At 42.9% G+C, this 18,050-nt stretch overlaps 1 protein-coding gene and 1 long non-coding RNA gene across 3 annotated transcripts in view; one reads left to right on the forward strand and one right to left on the reverse strand.

Annotated features, from left to right (window-relative positions):
• The window catches only part of LOC105485175 (acid sensing ion channel subunit 2), a 1,135,324-nt gene that overhangs the window by 13,840 nt on the left and 1,103,434 nt on the right, over window positions 1–18,050 (reverse strand). For both annotated transcript variants that reach the window (XM_071082718.1, XM_071082717.1), the window contains exon 4: window positions 1,454–1,604. In XM_071082718.1, the coding sequence (XP_070938819.1) occupies window positions 1,454–1,604 (151 nt within the window). The remainder of the gene's footprint in view (window positions 1–1,453; window positions 1,605–18,050) is intronic.
• LOC139359557 (uncharacterized) lies at window positions 1,071–16,607 on the forward strand. Its single transcript, XR_011615610.1, has 3 exons — window positions 1,071–1,181; window positions 10,522–10,695; window positions 16,491–16,607. It is a non-coding gene; the product is annotated as an uncharacterized lncRNA (long non-coding RNA).

Genomic DNA, 18,050 nt, shown 5'->3' on the forward strand with positions numbered 1-18,050 from the left:
TTTTATTTTATTATTATTTAAAACATACAAATTTATTATTATGTTACAGCTTAGTAGGTCAGAAGTTAGGTATCGGTCTCATTGGTCCAGAATCAAGGTGTTGGGTGGGAGGCCGATATTCTTTTTGGAGGCTGTAGGGGAGAATTCATTTCCTCGCCTTTCTCAGCTTCCAAAGACCATCCCCACATTCACTGGCCACCCACATGCATCGACTACCCACATTCTTCTGTCTTCAGAGTGAACAAGTTTGCATCTCTCTGACCTGTCTTTCATAGTCACTTCTCCCTCTGACCCTAGCTGGAAAAGGGGGATTGATTTTGAGGATTCTGATGAGATTTGGGCCCACCTAGATAATCTCCCCCACTTAAAGTTGGTAACCTTAATCATTTTGGCAAAGTCCCTTTTGACAGAGGCAATTTTAAAGATCAGTAATTTAAATCTTAGATTACTAAGGAAATTGCTGATAACTAATGAAATAATTCAGAATGTAGCAATGAGGATGTTCATTTCAGCATGGATTATAACAGAAAACAATTGATAATGAACCAAATGTCCAGTATAAGGATTTAGTTAAGTAAAATTGAATAAAGTATGATATAACCATGAAATAACAGCTACTAAATACAATAACAACATTCCTGGCACATAGTAGGTCTTCAGTCAACATGACTTTTGGTGCCCTCTTCCAATATGCTAAATAATAACCACTGACTCTTATAGTTTACAAAACATTTTATATCCTAGCCTAATTTTCACATTGTAACAGCTAATGATTGTGTTTTAAAGACCACAAACGTGAGAACAGAGAGGTTTAGTAACCAGGTCACACAGTAAATGAGTGGAAGAGCCTAAATTAGAAACCAAGGCCCCATTCATGCGTCCTGGCTGCAACACCACGCTCTTTCTCCCCAGATCAGCTTTCCACTTTGCACTTCAGCTTCTGGTATGCCAACTGCATGAGATGGCCACATGCATTGTTAGTGTGACAAGAGAGGTGTCATGACATGCACATTTATTTGCTGGCTAATAGACTATTGCCTCATTTGAAGGAGTGCTAGACATTTGGACACAAAAAGGGAAACATCTGGATGAAAGAAAGAAACATCTGGATGCTCAAACATGTACTACACGAGCTGTAAGAATTGCAAGCATCCAGTTTTCTGGACACTAAACTCTCAGAGGTAAGAGCAGCAGACAATTGGCAAACATTGAACACTGGGATGGACATTCCCCCAACACTGGGTGCTTCTGGATAGCAGGATGCTGTCTTGGTTGCTGGACTAGAAGTTTCCACCTGCCCTCTAAATGGGCACCAAATAACAGAGTCTTCCCAGAACATCATCCTTTTGGATCCTAGCAAAGTGGGTGAAGTGTTTCCCATTAGGATGAGAAATGCAAGGCGGGTTCCAGGCAGATCCCAGGGGCCCTGTGGCCACCCTGCCCTGGTACTGACCTGGCATGTGAACCATGCGGCAGTTGCAATTTTCCACGATGTAGCGGGTCTCACAGTCAATCCTACAGGCGGTGATACTGTAAACAGGAAAAAAGTCGAGGCCCATCTCTGAGGATCGGCACTCACCCCACGGTGGGGGCAGGTATGTGAGCTGCAAGACAGGAAGGAGTGGGCGGTAGTCAGCCTCAACAGACTCAGTAACTCATTCATTTACTTACTCAATCAAAAAACAATTATTAAGCATTTAAATACCATTAACTTTATAGATCTTCAACATCTGGCTCCAACACTAGTTTTCTTACCTTATCTTAATTTTTTATTTTTTTTCTTAGAGACAAAGTTTCACTATGTTGCCCAGGCTGGCTTTGAACTTCTGGCTCAAGCGATCCTCGTGTCTCAGCCTCTCTAGTAGCTGAGACTACAGGGGCACACCATCAGGCCCCACCCTAACTTAGCTTCTATAACCTTCTTTAAATGTGGTTCTCCTGAGAGTCTCTTAACCCCACCACGTCTTCCCACTCCCACATTTTGTCATCTCGCATCTCTTGGAAAGACCCAACTAAATTCCACCCTCTTGGTTTGAAACATTGGAATCCCAGACCTAGACCTGGAGGACAAAACCCAGAGGAAGATTCAGAATGAAATGGCTCTAGGCACTATCCTTGTTATTTATAGTCCTGGGCCTGGACTACAGAGACTCCCCAGGTCATGCTGTAGATGGCATCTTTTCCCTTTGAAGAAAATTACACTTCTATTCTCAGAGGTCCAGTGATCATAAATGTTCTCCTAGCATCTATGGTACTTGCCTAGTGGGAATGGGAAGGGTGAAGGATGAGGGAAATAATGGTTGTTGAGCATTTTCTAGGTGTTAAGTCCTTTATATCCATTTTTTAAGATTAAAGAATAAAAACACAATAAAATGTACAAATATTAAGTGCACTATTCAATATATTCTAAAAATGTGTTCGCCCATGTAACCAGCACACTAACCAAGATAGAGGACATTTTAAATCACCCTAGAAAGTTCGTTTCTGTCCCTGTCCAATCAGTCCCAACCTACCTGGGTAATCATGGTTATGAATTCTCTCACCATAGGTTGGCTTTGCCTGTTCTCAAACTTCATATAAATGAAAGCTTACACTATGTGCTCTTTTGCGTCTAGCTTCTTACACTCAGCATGATGTCGCTGAGGTTCATCTACATGGTTGTTTGCCCCAGGAGTTCTTTCCTTTTTATTGCTGAATAGTTTTCCAGCATTATGTATGACTACACTTCAATTTGCTTATCCATTCACTTGATCATGGGCGTTTGGATTGTTTCCAGTTTTTGGTAATCATGAAAAAACTCCTATGAATATTTATACATAAGTCATTTTGTGGGCATATGTTTTAATTTCTCTAGAGTAAATGGCTAGCAGTGAAATAGCTGGTTTGTAAGATAGGTATAGGCACAACCTTATAAGAAACTGCCCAATTGTTATCCAAAGTGGTTCTTCTGTTTTATATTTCCACCAGTAGTGTCTGAGAATTCTCATTACTCTATGTCCATGACAAATCTTGACTTCATCCACCTTTTTGATTTTAGCCATTTTTGTAGGTATATAGTTGTGTCTCACTTGTATCTGCGGTTCCCTGATGGATGATTTTGAGCACAATTTTATGTGTTTATTGGCCATTCATATATAATATTTTGTGAAATGTCTGAGTTTTCTTGTCCACTAAAAGTTATTATTTTTTTACTTTTACTTTTGGGTTGTAAGAGTTGTTTGTATATTCTGGATTCAAGTCCTTTGTCAGATACATGTATTGTAAATATTTTGTCTATACCACCTATAGTCTGTGGCTTACCTTTTCATTCTCTTAATAGTATCTATTTTTTAAAATCAACTTCAGAAGATATAATTTATATACAATAAAATGCATCAATTTTAATGTGCAATTTAATAAATTTTTACAAGTGTATACACCCTTGTAACAACTACGCTAATCAGGTATAGAACATTTCCATGAACCCCCAGAATTTCCTATTTGCAGTCACTTCCTCCCTGCCAACCCTCAGGCAACCCCCAATATGCTTTCTGTTATTATAAACTAGATTTGCCTGTGTTAGTATTGTATATAAATAGAATCAAACAGTATGCATTCTTTTGTGTCTGGCTTCTTTCTCTCAGCATAATGTTTTTGAGATTCATTCATGCTTTTGCACGTTTTAGTAGTTCATTCTTTTTTTGTTGCTGAGTTTTACTTCTTCCTTTCTAGTCTTTATTATTATTTTTAATTTATTTTTCTTACCCTGCTGTATTAGCTAGAAAGTATCATGTTGGAATAAAACTGGAGAGAGAAGGTATCTTCCCTTGTTCCTGATCTTAGGAAGGAGGGTTCATTATTTCACCATAATATATTAGGCATATGTTTTTCTTAGATGTGCTTGTCACATTGAGAAAGTTCTGTCTTATTTCTCATTTGCTGAGAGTTTTTATCATCAATGATATATATTTTGGCAAATATATTTTCTACTTCTATTGAGATGATCACATGACTTTTCTTCTTCATTCTATTAATATAGTGAATGGTATTGATTGATCTGAAGACGTTGAAACCAACTTACATTCCTGGGATAAACTCCACTTAGTCATAATTTATTATCCTCCTTATATATTGCTCTATTCAATTTGCTAGTATCTTGTGGAGGTTTTTTGCATGTATGTTTATGAGGCATGTTGTATTTAATTTACTTTTCTTATAATCTCCTGGTCAAGTTTTGGTATTGGGAGTATGCTGACCTCATGAAAGCAGTTATGAAGTGTTTCCTCTTTCTCTATTTTCTGAATTTGTATGGACTTGGTGCCATTTCTAACTTAAATGTTTGATAGAATTTGCCAGTGAAGCCATCTGGACCTGGTGATTGTGTGTATGCGTGTGAAGACTTTTAATTATGAATTCAATTCCTTTAATAGATATGGAGACATTCAGATTTTCTATTTCTGTTCTTGTGCTAGTTTTGGTAAGTTGTGTTTTTTCCCCAAGGAATTTGTTCATTTCATCTAGATTTTTGAATTTGTGGGCATAAAGTTGTATGTAATATTCTCTCACCATTTTTTAATGTCTGTAGGATCTATGGTTATGTCTTTTCATGCCTGATTGTTGGTAATTTGTATTCTATTTTTCCTTATTGTTAATAATTTCTAATTTCATTATGCTTTGGTTAGAAAACATCCTCCCGATGGTTTCATTTCTTTAACATTTATTGAGATGTTTTTATGATACTGGACCAGAAAAATAAATCAATGTTTGATCTTGTTGAATGTTCTATATGCACTTGAAAAGTATATGCATTCTGTAACTGTTGGCATACTGTTTTATAAAAGGCAATTAGGTTTAGTTGTTTAATAGTGTTGCTCGGATCTTCTATATCTTTACTAACTTTTTAGTCTACTTATTCATCAATTATGAGAGAGGAGTATCAAAACATCTAATTATGACTATGGATTTGTCTGTTTCTCCCTTTAGTTTTCTCAATTTTTGCTTTGGGTATTTCTGAAACTTATTAGGCATATACATATTTAGGATTGCTACGTCTTCTGGATGACTTGATCCTGTCATCATTGTGAATAATCATCTCATGCAATGTCCTTGTTTTGAAGTTTACTTTGCATGATAACAGACGTGGCAGCTTTATTCTCCAACTATTTATCTTTTTCTATCTATTATTTTGTTTTCATCCTTTTACTGTTAACTGTCAGAATCTTTATATATTTAAGGTACATCTCCTTTTGAATGTGTTTTTAGGGTACATCTATTTGAGTGTCGTATTTTATCCTGTCTGACAATCTCTGTCTTTTAATTGGAGTGTTTGATCTATTTACACTTAATGCAATTTTTGATATAGTTGGGTTGAAGTTATCATGTTGTTCTTTGTTTCCTATTTGTCCCCATTTCTATTTCTTCTTTTGTTCTCTCTCTTCTGACTCTTTTTGGGTTAAATTGAATATTATTTTAATAGTTCATTCTGTTTTCTCCTTTGAGTTTCAATTTATACCTCTTTGTATTATTATTTTTAGTTGTTGCTCTAGGATTTACAGTATTCATCCTTAACATCACAATATACCTTGAATTAATATTATGCCAGTTCACATATAATTCTATTAATTCTATTTATATTGCTTGTGTGTCATACATTTTACTTCTGCCTCTGTTATAAGCACTATAATACACTGTCTGTTTGTTTGTTTTTGTTTTGAGACAAAGTCTCACTCTCTTAGACAGGCTGGAGTGCAGTGGCGTGATCTCTGCTCTCTGCAATCTCCGTCTCCTGGGTTTAAGCAATTCTCCTGCCTCAGTCTCCCAAGTAGCTGGGACTATAGGCATGCACCACCATGCCCAGCTAATTTTTGTACTTTTATAGAGACAGACTTTCACCATGTTGGCCAAGCTGGTCTCAAACTCCTGACCTCAAATGATCCACCTGCCTCAGCCTCCCAAGTGCTGGGATTACAGGCGTGAGCCACTGTGCCTGGTCACACTGTTAATATTATTTTTGCCTTAAGCAGCCCATTGACTTTTAAAGAAGAAAGAGAGCTTATGTTTTATATTTATCCACATATACACCATTTTTATTATTCATCATGCTTCTTATAGATCTGAATTTTCCATTTGATATCATTTCCCATCAGGCTGAAGAATCTCTTTTAACTTTTTTTTTTTTGAGAATGGGTTTACTTGTGGCAAAATTTCTCAGTTTTCATTCCTTCAGTTTCATTCGTGAAGTTTCATTCCTTAAGGCGAGGAGTTCAAGACCAGCCTAGGCAACATAGTGATACTGATGGCAGTGGCTGCTACCATCATGCCGGCTGCAGCTGTGCAGCTGGGGCGCGCACTCCTTGGAGCCAGTGGGAGCCCTGACCCTTCTGAGTTAAGACTGGAGCTCCCCGTGCCACTGCACCCACAGCTGCAGACCCAGGCCTCCTGTAACTCCTGGGCAGGGCTACAGCCACCCAAACTGCAGCTGTGGATCCAAGCCTCCCTGTGCTCTTCTGGGAGCTGGCAACAGGTAGGATCTGCCTTCCTGGGGTTGCAGCTGCAGCTGCGGCACCCACGGCTGCAGACCTGGACCTCCCACTCCAGGAAGCAGGGAGGAGCAGGGGATAAGTGGGAGCCCTGCCCCTTCCAAGTTGGTGGGTGGGAGCTCCCAGGTACAGCTGCAGCTGCCCTCCCAGTGCAGGACCTGGGCATCTCTGTATCCTGCACCCTGAGTGGCCCCAGAAGGGACCACCCCAACCCATCCCTGCAGACTGGTGGGTGTCTGCTCCCACTGCCTGGCCCCTCTTGGCTCTTGGAGCCTCCTCTGAACTTGGAGCAGGGTTGGGGGCCAAGGCCCAGGGCCATGAATTACCACAGGAGGCAGACTGATTCCTGGCAGGAAGGGGGTGGGTCCCCAGTAACGACCCACCTTCAGACCAGGGAAGACCTGAAGGCTGTGGGATGGACTGCCAGTCTTGCCCACTGGAGTTGGGACTCAGGGTGCCCCTTCCAGGCCCACCCATGGCTGCTCATGCATGAATCGGCACACACTTCCTCCCCTCTGAGGTCCATAAAAGCCCTGGGCTCGGCCAAAGCGGAACAGAGGATGGCCAGAGGACCAAGAGGTCACAGAGATGAGGAGACTGGACGACCAGCTGCAGAGAGGAGTACCCTCTCCACTGAGAGCTGCAGAGATGACCTGCCAGCAGAGGGGAGCTACCCTCCAGGGCCTTCTCGCTGCTGAGAGCTGAACACTCGATGGGGTGAGCTGCCTGCAGAGAGGAGCTACCCACTTCTCTGAGCTGTTCTAACACTAAATAAAACTCATCTCCTTCTCCTTCCCTTCTCCTTCTCCTTCTCCTTCTCCTTCTCCTTCTCCTTCTCCTTCTCCTTCTCCTTCTCCTTCTCCTTCTCCTTCTCCTTCTCCTTCTCCTTCTCCTTCTCCTTCTCCTTCTCCTTCTTCTTCTTCTTCTTCTTCTTCTTCTTCTTCTTCTTCTTCTTCTTCTTCTTCTTCTTCTTCTTCTTCTTCTTCTTCTCCCTTCACTTGTCTGCATCCTTCATTCTTCCTGGATGCAGGACAAGAACTCAGGCAAAGGCACCATGGCCACAGAGGTTTGCAGCCAGAAAAATCGACACCCTAGAGATCCTGTAACAATACTCTGTCTCTAGCAAGTAAAAATAGTCAGGTGTGGTAGTGCACCCCTGCAGTCTCAGCTACTCAGGAGGCTGAGGTGGGAGGATCGCTTGAACCCAGGAGTTCAAGGCTACAGTGAGCTATGATTGTGCCACTGCACTCCAGCCTGGGTGACAGAGCATGAGGCTCCTCTAAAACAAACAAATAAATAAACACCCAAAACCAACTAAAAAAAACCTACAACGTCTTAGATTTTCATTATTTTTGAAAGATTTTGGCTGTAGATAGAATTCTAGGTTGACAAGTGTCTTCTTCCAGAATTTCAAAGGTGTTATTCCTCTGTCTCGGCCTCCATTGTTTCTGATGAGAATCAGCTATATTCTTTTTATTGTTCCCTGCAGGTATTATGCCCCCTTTTCTCCCTCTGATTGCCTTTGCGCTTTTCTCTCCATCTTTGCTTCTCAGGATTTAAACTACATTACGCTTAAGTGTGGTTTTCTTTGTAGTTATCCTGCTTGGGGATTCTTGAGAATCCTGGATCTGTGAAATGATGCTTTTGAACAAATTTGAAAAAATATTAGCCAGTATTTCTTCAACTGTTTTTCTGCCTGATTCCGTCTCTCCTCTCAGGGATACCGCTTATATGCATGTTGGAGTACTCGACACTGCTCACAAGTCATTGGCACTCTATTCCCTTCCATTAGTCTTTTTTCTCTTTATGTATTATTTTAGTAATTTTTATTAACCTGTGCTCAAGTTTGGCATTCATTTATTGTTTTGTATCCAATCTTCCATTGATTCCATAAAACAATTTGTAAATTTCAGATGGTATGTTTCTCAGTTCTAGGGCTTTCATTTTTTTTAAAGGTTTCCATATCTTGACTAAAATTTTCTCATTATTTACATCTTTTTCTGCAATTACTTAACACGTTTATCATTGTTATTATAAAGTTGCTGTTTTCTAATTCCAACATTGGGATTATATGTAGATCTATTTCTACTGGTGGTTTATTTTTCTTTTCATGTTTCCCCTCTTTCCTCATGTGTCTAGGAATTTTTGATTGTATACTGGGAGACAGTCATTTTTATTATATACTGAACATTTCAGATAACTCTTTTTGGTGACTGGGTAGATTTTCATTCTCTGAATGCTGTTGAGTTTTGTTCTAGTAGGTGGTTAAATTAATGGTGTACTACTTTGATTTCATGGAGACATTGTTTAAGGCTTAGTTTAGAGATAGGTATATTTTAGTTTTGTCCTTAGTCCTGGGGTTTAGCTCCTGGTCTTGGGATGTGATCTTAACTCCTAAGGAATAACACTTCTGGGCTTAATGGACAGCCTGAGTTGTTCATCAAGATTTTCTAATTTGGTGAGATTTATATGTAGCCTATCTCCCCATGCAATGGCAGCAGCTGAAATTACTACTCAGCTCTTTCAACTGTTGTCATCCCCCTGGGCTTTTTAGACTCTCTCCCTATCCACATACAGTTCGAAGTTCAACCTAGATTTTAGGGATGTTTGTGTAAAAATTTGAGGGATCTCCCTCTGTGGGTCCCTCTTTTCTAGGATTTACCCTTCCAATTTTCAGCCTTTCTGGCAACCCTGAATACTTATTTCTGGTTCTTAAACTTAATGCTTGCTGATTTCTGGTTGAGCTCCATCCCCAGTATTCCCTTAGAACTTTGAAATGCCCTCAAGGGAGAAGCCATAGCTCACCTCTGGTTTATGCCTGGTTTTGGTCTCTCTCCAGTGCTGTCAAATAGTAGTTTGAAAATATTTTGTCCACAGTTTATGATTGCTATTTCCAGGAGAGTTAGTCTGATATTAATTAGCTTCTTCACCATTACTGAAAAACCAAAAGGCTTTATACTTACTTACTTTAATATTTGCAGGGCTTTTTTTTTTTTTTTTTGAGGTAGATGTTCCTATTATCATGTTATTGATGAGGAAACTGAGTTTCAGGAAGGTTAAGTAGTCTGTGCAAGATCACATACCTTGTGAGGGGCAGAGTCAGCAGATTTCTGATCCTAAACATGTGCTTGCTAGTGACATAGTGCCACAATGCCCCATATGTCATGGAAATCGATGGGAGGGATGGAGAAACCCTCCACGGAGCACTTTTCAGACCTTATTTATTTATTTAGTTAGTTTTAGAGACAGAGTCTTGCTTTATTGCCCAGGCTGGAGTGCAGTGCCATGATCATAGCTCACCGCAGCCTTGAACTCCTGGACTCAAGCGATCTTCCCGCCTCAACCTCCCAAGGAGTTAGGACTACAGGGATGTACCACCACAGCCAGCTAATATTTTGAACATTTTTTTTTTTTTTTTTGGTAGAGATGGAGTCTTGTTAGGGTCTCAATCCTTCTGTCTCCACCTCCTAAAGCACTGGGATTACAAGTGTGAGTCATCATGCCCAGCCTTTCTTTGGTTTTATCTAACTGCCCTGTTCTTCCTTTCCCATGAAGCCTTGCTCTACTTTGTCATATTACTCTTTCTTTTCAGTTTGTGAGCTAAACAGGCTTTCACAGAGATTTCCTGTATGACCTTGAATAAGTCACTGCTCCCCTCTGGACCTTAGTTTCTCATCTGTAAATAGGAAGGAATTGGAAGGTAGACACCACCAAGTCCCATTCAAGTGTTGATATTCTAAGATTTAGAATTGGTTGGATCCCCTACATTGCTCAATATTGGATCCATGAACACACAATCTGGATTTTGGAGGGACTAATCATGCCTTTTGGGCAGGGACTGGGGGTCTAAAACGATGTAGATTAACTTTGAGGGAAACTCGTTTCTTTCTCTTCTACTAAAATGGGTTCTTACAATGGGTAGACAATGAATGTAGCTGGTGAAGCTCTGGAGATGGGCCAAGGTTTGTTCAGGGTCAGCCACTTCCCCCTCTTTTTTTTGCAGAGGTCATGATTCAGATACTCCGCCTACCCTGCTGTGGCTGTTTCATCATTTGCTCCATCAGCGTCTCTGAAGCCTCATACACAACAGCAGCTGGAAAATTACTGTGTGCACAGCACCGACTCTTGCTTACCAATGAGTTGTCTGAAAGTGGGTTGGAGTATTTGTTTATCCTGGGTAAGCAAAGCCTCAGGGGGAACCTGAAGCACCATCTTCAAATATCTGAAGAACTGTCTCTGGGAAGAATTAGATTTGTTTTCTGGCATCCCAAGGGAAAGATAGACACAAGAATAGTTGTAATAAGGAACATGGGATGATGATAACGTTTATTTTTGTTGCCGGCACTGTGGTAGGCACATTATAAGCATTGGATACATTCTGGCTCAACATAAGGAAGAACTTTCTAATCCATTGGTATAATTCAATAATAAAATCACTGTCTTGGGAGTGAGTTCTCCATCACAAGGGCTGTTCAAGCAGAAACTTTACAACAAGTTGGCTGGGATGGGAAGAGAGAGAGATTTAAGCATTGGGTGTACAGTTAGATGAGATGACTTCCATGATCTCTTAAGCCCCTGTGTCTAATCATAGACCTTAAATCTCTTATTCAAATTTGAGAATGAGAGCTAGCAGAATGACCCATGCGGAACCTTTCTCTTTCAAGAGACAGCTGTGTGACTTTGGGTAAGCTACACAGCCCCATCCCTCAGCCCCAGCTTTTAGCTTCCTTATCTGATTAAATAAGTTCAGTGCTCATATGCTAGTCGGTGCTTGCCAAGACTTAGTTCTCATCCTCTTCTCTTAATAAACTCCTTCATGTTTTTCTATCCTTTCATTTATTCAACAAATATCCCAGCTCCGCCTTGGCTCTCTTTACAATTTGGCTAAACAGTCCAGCAAATCTCTGCCCTTTTTGGCTTAAGTTATTTTGAGTTGATTTTCTTGTGATAATGACTCCTGCCTGGTTCAGACATCCAAGTCAAGGTGTCATCAGGAAGATGGATCTATGGGAGTGGAGCTGGGAGAGAGATCTGGGCTACAGACATGAATGTGGGAGTCATTAGTGTATAATGAAGATGTAGGGTGGATGAGCTAGCCCGGAGATCGAGGAGAGACACCCAGGATTGAGATGCTCCTGCATGTACTTGACAACTCATCCCCCCCACTCTTTCTCCACTGTGCCATGGAGCTGGAGGCTTTGATAATTGCTTAAATTTACCACCAGAGCAAGGAACGCAGAACTTTTGTGATTAAATACCCTGGTGCATGTCTTTCACCGCTCCACTGTCTGGAGCTTCCCTCAACAGTCGCTTTCATTTTGTGGAGAGAAGCTGATGTTTGCCCTTAACCTGCCTGGGGACATCCTTATGTTGTTCTTCATTGACTTTTCCAGCCTCTCCCAGACCAAAGATCCCAAGGCACACCAGCAGGTGGCGCTGCAGCAAGCACAGCTGCCCAAGGCCCTGTAGGCAGCCTTCGCGGCCCTAAGGGGAGTCCAGCCAATCTCCTAGGACCTTGCCAAGCTCCCTAGGCCCTTCCCTCCTTTGTATCTGCAGCCACACTCTGAGGCTTTGACTTAGATGCTGCTGTGAGCAGATGCTGAGAAGATGATGAAACTGCTTAAGAGTATGTTGTTTCAGCTCCTGGAAAGGGCAGGAAAGCATACATGAGGAGAGAGGAAAAAGGAGGGATACAGGGAGAGATACACACCTCGCTCACCTGATACCCACCTGACTCTTCTGTTATGTCAGCCTCTAGGCCTTCTGCAGCAGGGATTGGACGTGGTACTCACAGGGCTGTTCCGTGGTGCTACAGGGATTGGACATTTGCTTACATGGACCAAAGTCCATTAGGCTTGGGGGTATCCCTGAGGGTTCCTGCCCAGGCAGAGGTCAGGATCTTCAGCCTTGCCTGGCCTGGCCTGGCCTCGCCTCCTCCTTTTCCTCACTGACCCGTGTGTCTGAGATCCTGGCTCGTCTTCTGCTGGGAATGCCCATTTAAGAGCCTGTGCTCCGTGGTCAAGACTAAGCTGGGTTTGAATCCTGGCCCTGACACCACCTTAGCTGGGGGACCTTGGACAAATGGTTGAGAGCCTCTCTGACCTTCCCTTCTGCATAAGAATCAATCCTGAGATACTGGCTACTTCAAAGGATGCTGTGAGTTTTGAATATGTTAAAGTATGTGTAACCCAGCTATTACCCTTGGCTGACATCTGCTCTCTGTTCTGCATAATAGGACCTGACATAAAACGCAGCCCCTTGTTAAGTTGTACAGAATGCCCACTCACCCTGGGCATTAGAACATACAGAAGATGTCAGAGGGAGTTGGAGGAGGGGGCTACCTCAGAGCAAAGCAAAACCTTCGACTGGAAGAGACGATTCTACTCCTCCTTCACCTGCCTGATCCTGCTCCCTCCCCATCTTTTTCTCTCTTTCTTCGCCCTCCTCCTTTCTCTCTCACTCATGTGCTCTTACCCTTTTCCAGGAGCAGAATCAACATGTTCCTAAGCAGTTTCATCCTATTCTGAAGTCTTGGCACATGGCAACATCCTTTCCCACAGAGTCTCACTCTATCGTAGTATTTTCCCAAGGAAAGGAAGTTCCCTCCCTAAGAGGAATTCCAAGGCTAAATGTTAAGATATTTTTCTGCCTTGTTGTATAACAAGATGGAACATCTCCAAGAGTACCTGATGTATATAGATGGTGAATAAACGGCAGCCACGGTCTCACCGTGAGTCAGAATTGCTGTTCTATCTCCCCAGTTAGGAGGTTGGCTCAGGGAGTGCAGTGAGTGATGGCTGGAGCCCACCTGGCCATGCCTTTGCATCAGTCATGAAGAGACACACTCCAGTGACCCATGGTTCCAATGAAGTCTCCTCTCTGGGATCTCTGTCTGTGTATTATTAGCTGGGAAGCTACCATCCAACAGTGTTGACCACTTCTTCACAATGGTGTCAGCAATGCAATGTAGTGGGTGGTGGTGTGAGAAGAGCACTATTGGGGCATGAATTGTAACCTCTCAGCCTAACTTATCTGCTCCATTGAATCAGGGGTCTGGACCAGAAAATTGCTAAGCTCCAGGGTCTTCAAAGTCTTTGAGTCTACACATCTCAGTTACTGCCATCCAGGATGGAGGGTGGTAGGCGGATGGGCTACTCTCAGATGACTAGGACTGGGGTGGTCTAAATATTTAGGTCAGAAATGTTTTCTTCCTTTTTTTCTTTGTCTGGAGAAACTGATCAAGATGAGGCCAGCACGACCCTAGCTTAGAGACAGGCTGAAAGCCTTCTCGCTGGGAAAAACTGCCTTGGGAGTGGAGGCAAAAAGTCTCCTTTGCTATCTGTTTTTCAGAGCATAGTCAAAAGGAGTTTTTGGCTTGCTCAGCAAGGCTCTATCATTGACAAGGTAGTGCTCAACCTGACGGATGTGTCCTTTGAGATTGTGAGAGACAGGAGTGGGGGTGCACCCTGGGCTGTTATCTTATTGGGGGCCTCAGAAAGACTTTTGTTAGCTGAACTAGCCCAGTGGTCCAACCTAGTTGTATAAATACTTCATTAATTCCTAGAATGTGTCAGGCACAGGGCCAGACACTGGGGCTATAGAGATGCATAAAACAGGGTACTTGCTCTCAAGGGGCCCCTGTTTGCCTTAGTCCCTCCTGCTACCATCTTGAGGCACATCTCCAGAGCCCTGGAGCCTGTTCTCTCCCTCCTCCTCCTGCCCACACAGCTGAGGGGTGGTGGGAAGAACTGGTGAGCTCTGTGGTCTTCGTCAAGTTACCTAACTACTCTGGGCCTCAGTTTCCTTATCTGCAAAACAGAGATAATAATTTGCAACTCTGAGGACTTCCTGAGAGTTAAATTAGACAATACACATGGATGCACCTTACACAGTGTTGACATGCGTCTGTTGAGTCTGAGTCTTTAGGTTAGGAAAGCACTTATGAAAGTCCTTCATTCAGGGTGGCAGTATGGTGGCTGGTCCATTTGCCTGTCCTAATTGCCATCCTCCTCTTAGAACATCCCCATGTCTCTTCTTGCTCACTGGATCTCAGGGTTTGACACATAGTGGGTGCTTGATGCTTGTTTGTTGAATGAACGAATAAGCAAATGAATGCATTTCCCTATCCTGCTTTCTCCCAGCCCCAGACCAGAGGACAAGTACAAGAGACTGCCTCCTCTAAGCCAGAACTCAGGTTCTAACCACTGGAATTGACAATTCCCCTTTGGCTAGGGCTGGCCTAAATGCTTCTTCTGTGGGTGTCAGCTGAGTTCTGCCCTCTGCTGAACCAGGCTGAAGCCAGGCAGGAGCAGAATGTCCATGCTGGTCCTCATGGACTTTGCAATGAGGTAGGCTTAGCACCAAATCACAACTGAGTCCAGGATTTCCAGTGTGATCTTGGGCATGACACTCAACCTCTCTGGGCCTCTGTGCCCCATCTGTAAGGGGCATTATTCTCCGAGAGGCCGCAGGTTATAGGATCAGGTGGCCCTGCGAGGTCCCCCTGTTTCTAGCCTTGTGCCTTGTGAGCTCCCCTCTTTGTCCTGCCACCCACTGTAAGTGCAAATTTCTGTCTTGCCCACCCAGATGGAGGGCAAATCAGAGCCTGCTTTTTGAGCCATAATGTTCAGTTTGATGTTTTTATTGCATCCTGCTGCATGATTTAAGTGTTTGTATATGATTATTATTGTGCTCCTTTAAAACAATCTGGAAATCAAATCCAATACTAAAATCAAATCCACCAATCAGCAGGTAACAGAGGCAGCAAAGGGGTCTCAGGGGAGACATGTCCTTGTAGGCAGCACAGAAGCAGTGAGACACCCTCCTCCTGCCTCTGCCTGGCTTCAGTAAGGGTTCAACCCAGAAGGTCAAAGCAGAAAGGATGAGATCAAGAATAAGCAAAAGTCACTGTTAAGAGATGGAGCAATAACACCCTCCAGTTGGTGCCTGTGGATTAAAAGGGATTTAAGAATATCATCTCTTTTAATCCCCACAATAACCCTGTGAGACTGGGTACTACTTGCCCAAAAGACTGACTGTAGATTAACTGATGGTATAAATATAGCTGATATTTGTTGAACCTTTACTATGTGCCAGGCACTGTTCTAAGAATTTCACTAGAACCGACTCATTGCATCCTCATAACAGCCTTATGGAATTGAAACTTTGATTGTCTCTGTTGGATATCTGGTGATCCTGGAGCCCAGAGAGGTTAAATGACTCTGGTCACACTGGACAGTAGGTGGCCTAGCTGGGATTGGAACCCAGCAGATCAACTTTTTCAAACACCTGAGACTGCTTTGCCTAAAGAAAGAATATACCACAGCAGGGTGGGGTCCACAGGAAGCAGAAGTAATTACTGAGTGAGTGGCTGGAGGCCATTGCAGAGATTTTTGAGAGAGGAATATGCTACGGGTTCTTCAGACCCCAGTATGGGAAATGTTGCATAGACGCATCAAACACTTAGCTCTCACAACAACCTTGCCAATTAAATATTATCCTTGTTTTACTGATGAGCAAACTTCAGTCACTTGCCACAGTGCTAAGAAGTGGCAGAGCCAGGATTCAAACGCAAGTTGGTCTGACCACAAGGCTACTGATTGGGAGTCAGGGGACATCCTAATCTTGGCTCTGCTATTAACCCGCTCTCGTCTCTAGGAGACTTAGCATTTTCCTCTGCAGCATGTAGGTTCAGAATAGATAACCTGTTGTGTAGTATAGGTGGTGGGTGCTCTATAAGCCAAACCAGGTGACTGCTCCCCATTCCCTCCAATCCTGGGCATATGGCAGACATCACCAATCAATCACAGACATGGTCTTAGAACTTATCTAAACACTGCCATTTGATTGAAATTGGAACTGAGAGGAAATGTTCCATTTTGGGAGACTTCATATGTAGAAACCATCAAACCACACATTGCTAAATATTCACAGAGAACAGACAAAACTTATTATGTATTATATAAAATACAGAATGTGCTCAGCATGACTTTCCCACGAGAACAGTAACCACAACCTGCCTGCTTGTGAAGGAGCATCCCTGACTGGCGTTTGGACAATCAGACCACACAAGGAATCACCCCATCAAAATCTGGGGATGCCCTGCTCCTGCCCTGGAATCACACACAGCTGATTGTTGTGCTGGCTGGAAGCGAAGTTGCAGTAGTAGCTGATATAGCACTTTGATGAGCAACAAAAATCAATTAAAAAAATGAACTACCCATGGTTTGTGATGAATAAAATAATAAGCTCATATCCATTGCAAAAATGTCTATGAGTGGGAGTGAATGTGATAAGAGCAAAAAATGTGAATTGGTTATGCAAAAAAGCAAGAGGATTTTTTTTTGAAAGACTATAACTTGACTCATTCTAACACGACTTTTATCTTGGGCCTTGCTGGCTCTAGATATACCTCTAGAGCTCTGCAAGAATCCTTTAAGCTTTGATGTCATAAGAGCAGAGACAGCCTCTGCAGTTTTTTTCCATCTGTCCATCGATCCACCCACCCACCCATTATCTGTCCATCTGTCCATCCATCCATCCATCCATCCATCCGTCCATCCATCCATCCATTTATCCATCCATCCATCTTCCCATGCCCCCACCTTCTATATGTCCAATAAACGTTTTATATTTTTTTTTATTTTTTTGAGAGTGAGTCTTGCTCTGTCGCCCAGGCTGAAATGCAATGGCAAGATCTTGGCTCACTGCAACCTTCGCCTCCTGGCTTCAAGCAATTCTTCTGCCTCAGCCTCCCAAGTAGCTGAGATTACAGACACCTGAAACCATGCCCAGCTAAGTTTTGTATTTTTGTAGAGATGGAGTTTCACCATGTTGGTCAGGCTGGTCTCAAACTCCTGACCTCAAATGATCTGTCTGCCTTGGCCTCCTAAAAGCTGGGATTACAGACATGAGCCAGCGTGCCTGGCCCCAATAAACGTTTATTAAGCACCTAATCTGTTCCAGAAACACTGCTAGGAATTGAGGCTATGAAGATGAATAAGGTATGATTCCTACACCCGTGGGGTTTAGTCTAAAAGAACAGACATGCCCATAACCAAGCAAATGCTACAGTGGGGTCATAATGTCCAGGCATAGTGGGGGCACTGAGGAGGGTGTGGTCTAATTGGGAGTGCCATTCAGAAAAGACTTTTTGGAGGGGATGGTCACCTTTGAGCTGAGTCTAGAAAGACTGTATGGTTTTTTAGGCAGATCAGGAGTGGGAAGGGTGTTCTGGGTGGAGGGTACTGCATGTGCAAAGACACAGAGGTATAAAGAGGCCCAGCCTGGTGGGGCAGCCTCAGGCAATACAGCAAGGCTGGCGTGTGGATGAGTGTCCGGCTGGGGTGCAATGCCTGGTGCCTATGGAGCAGCCCCAACACTGTACCAGCTGAGGGCCTGAACAGTTCTCCATAGCTGTTAATGTGAATCCTACACATGCACTAGTAGGTATCACCCCTGTTAAATGATACTGTGAATCCTACATATCACTAGTAGGTATCGCTCCTGTTAAATCCACGCCCTCCCTTCCTC

This window comes from Macaca nemestrina, chromosome 17 (assembly GCF_043159975.1).
Source record: "Macaca nemestrina isolate mMacNem1 chromosome 17, mMacNem.hap1, whole genome shotgun sequence".
Lineage (NCBI taxonomy): Eukaryota > Metazoa > Chordata > Mammalia > Primates > Cercopithecidae > Macaca > Macaca nemestrina.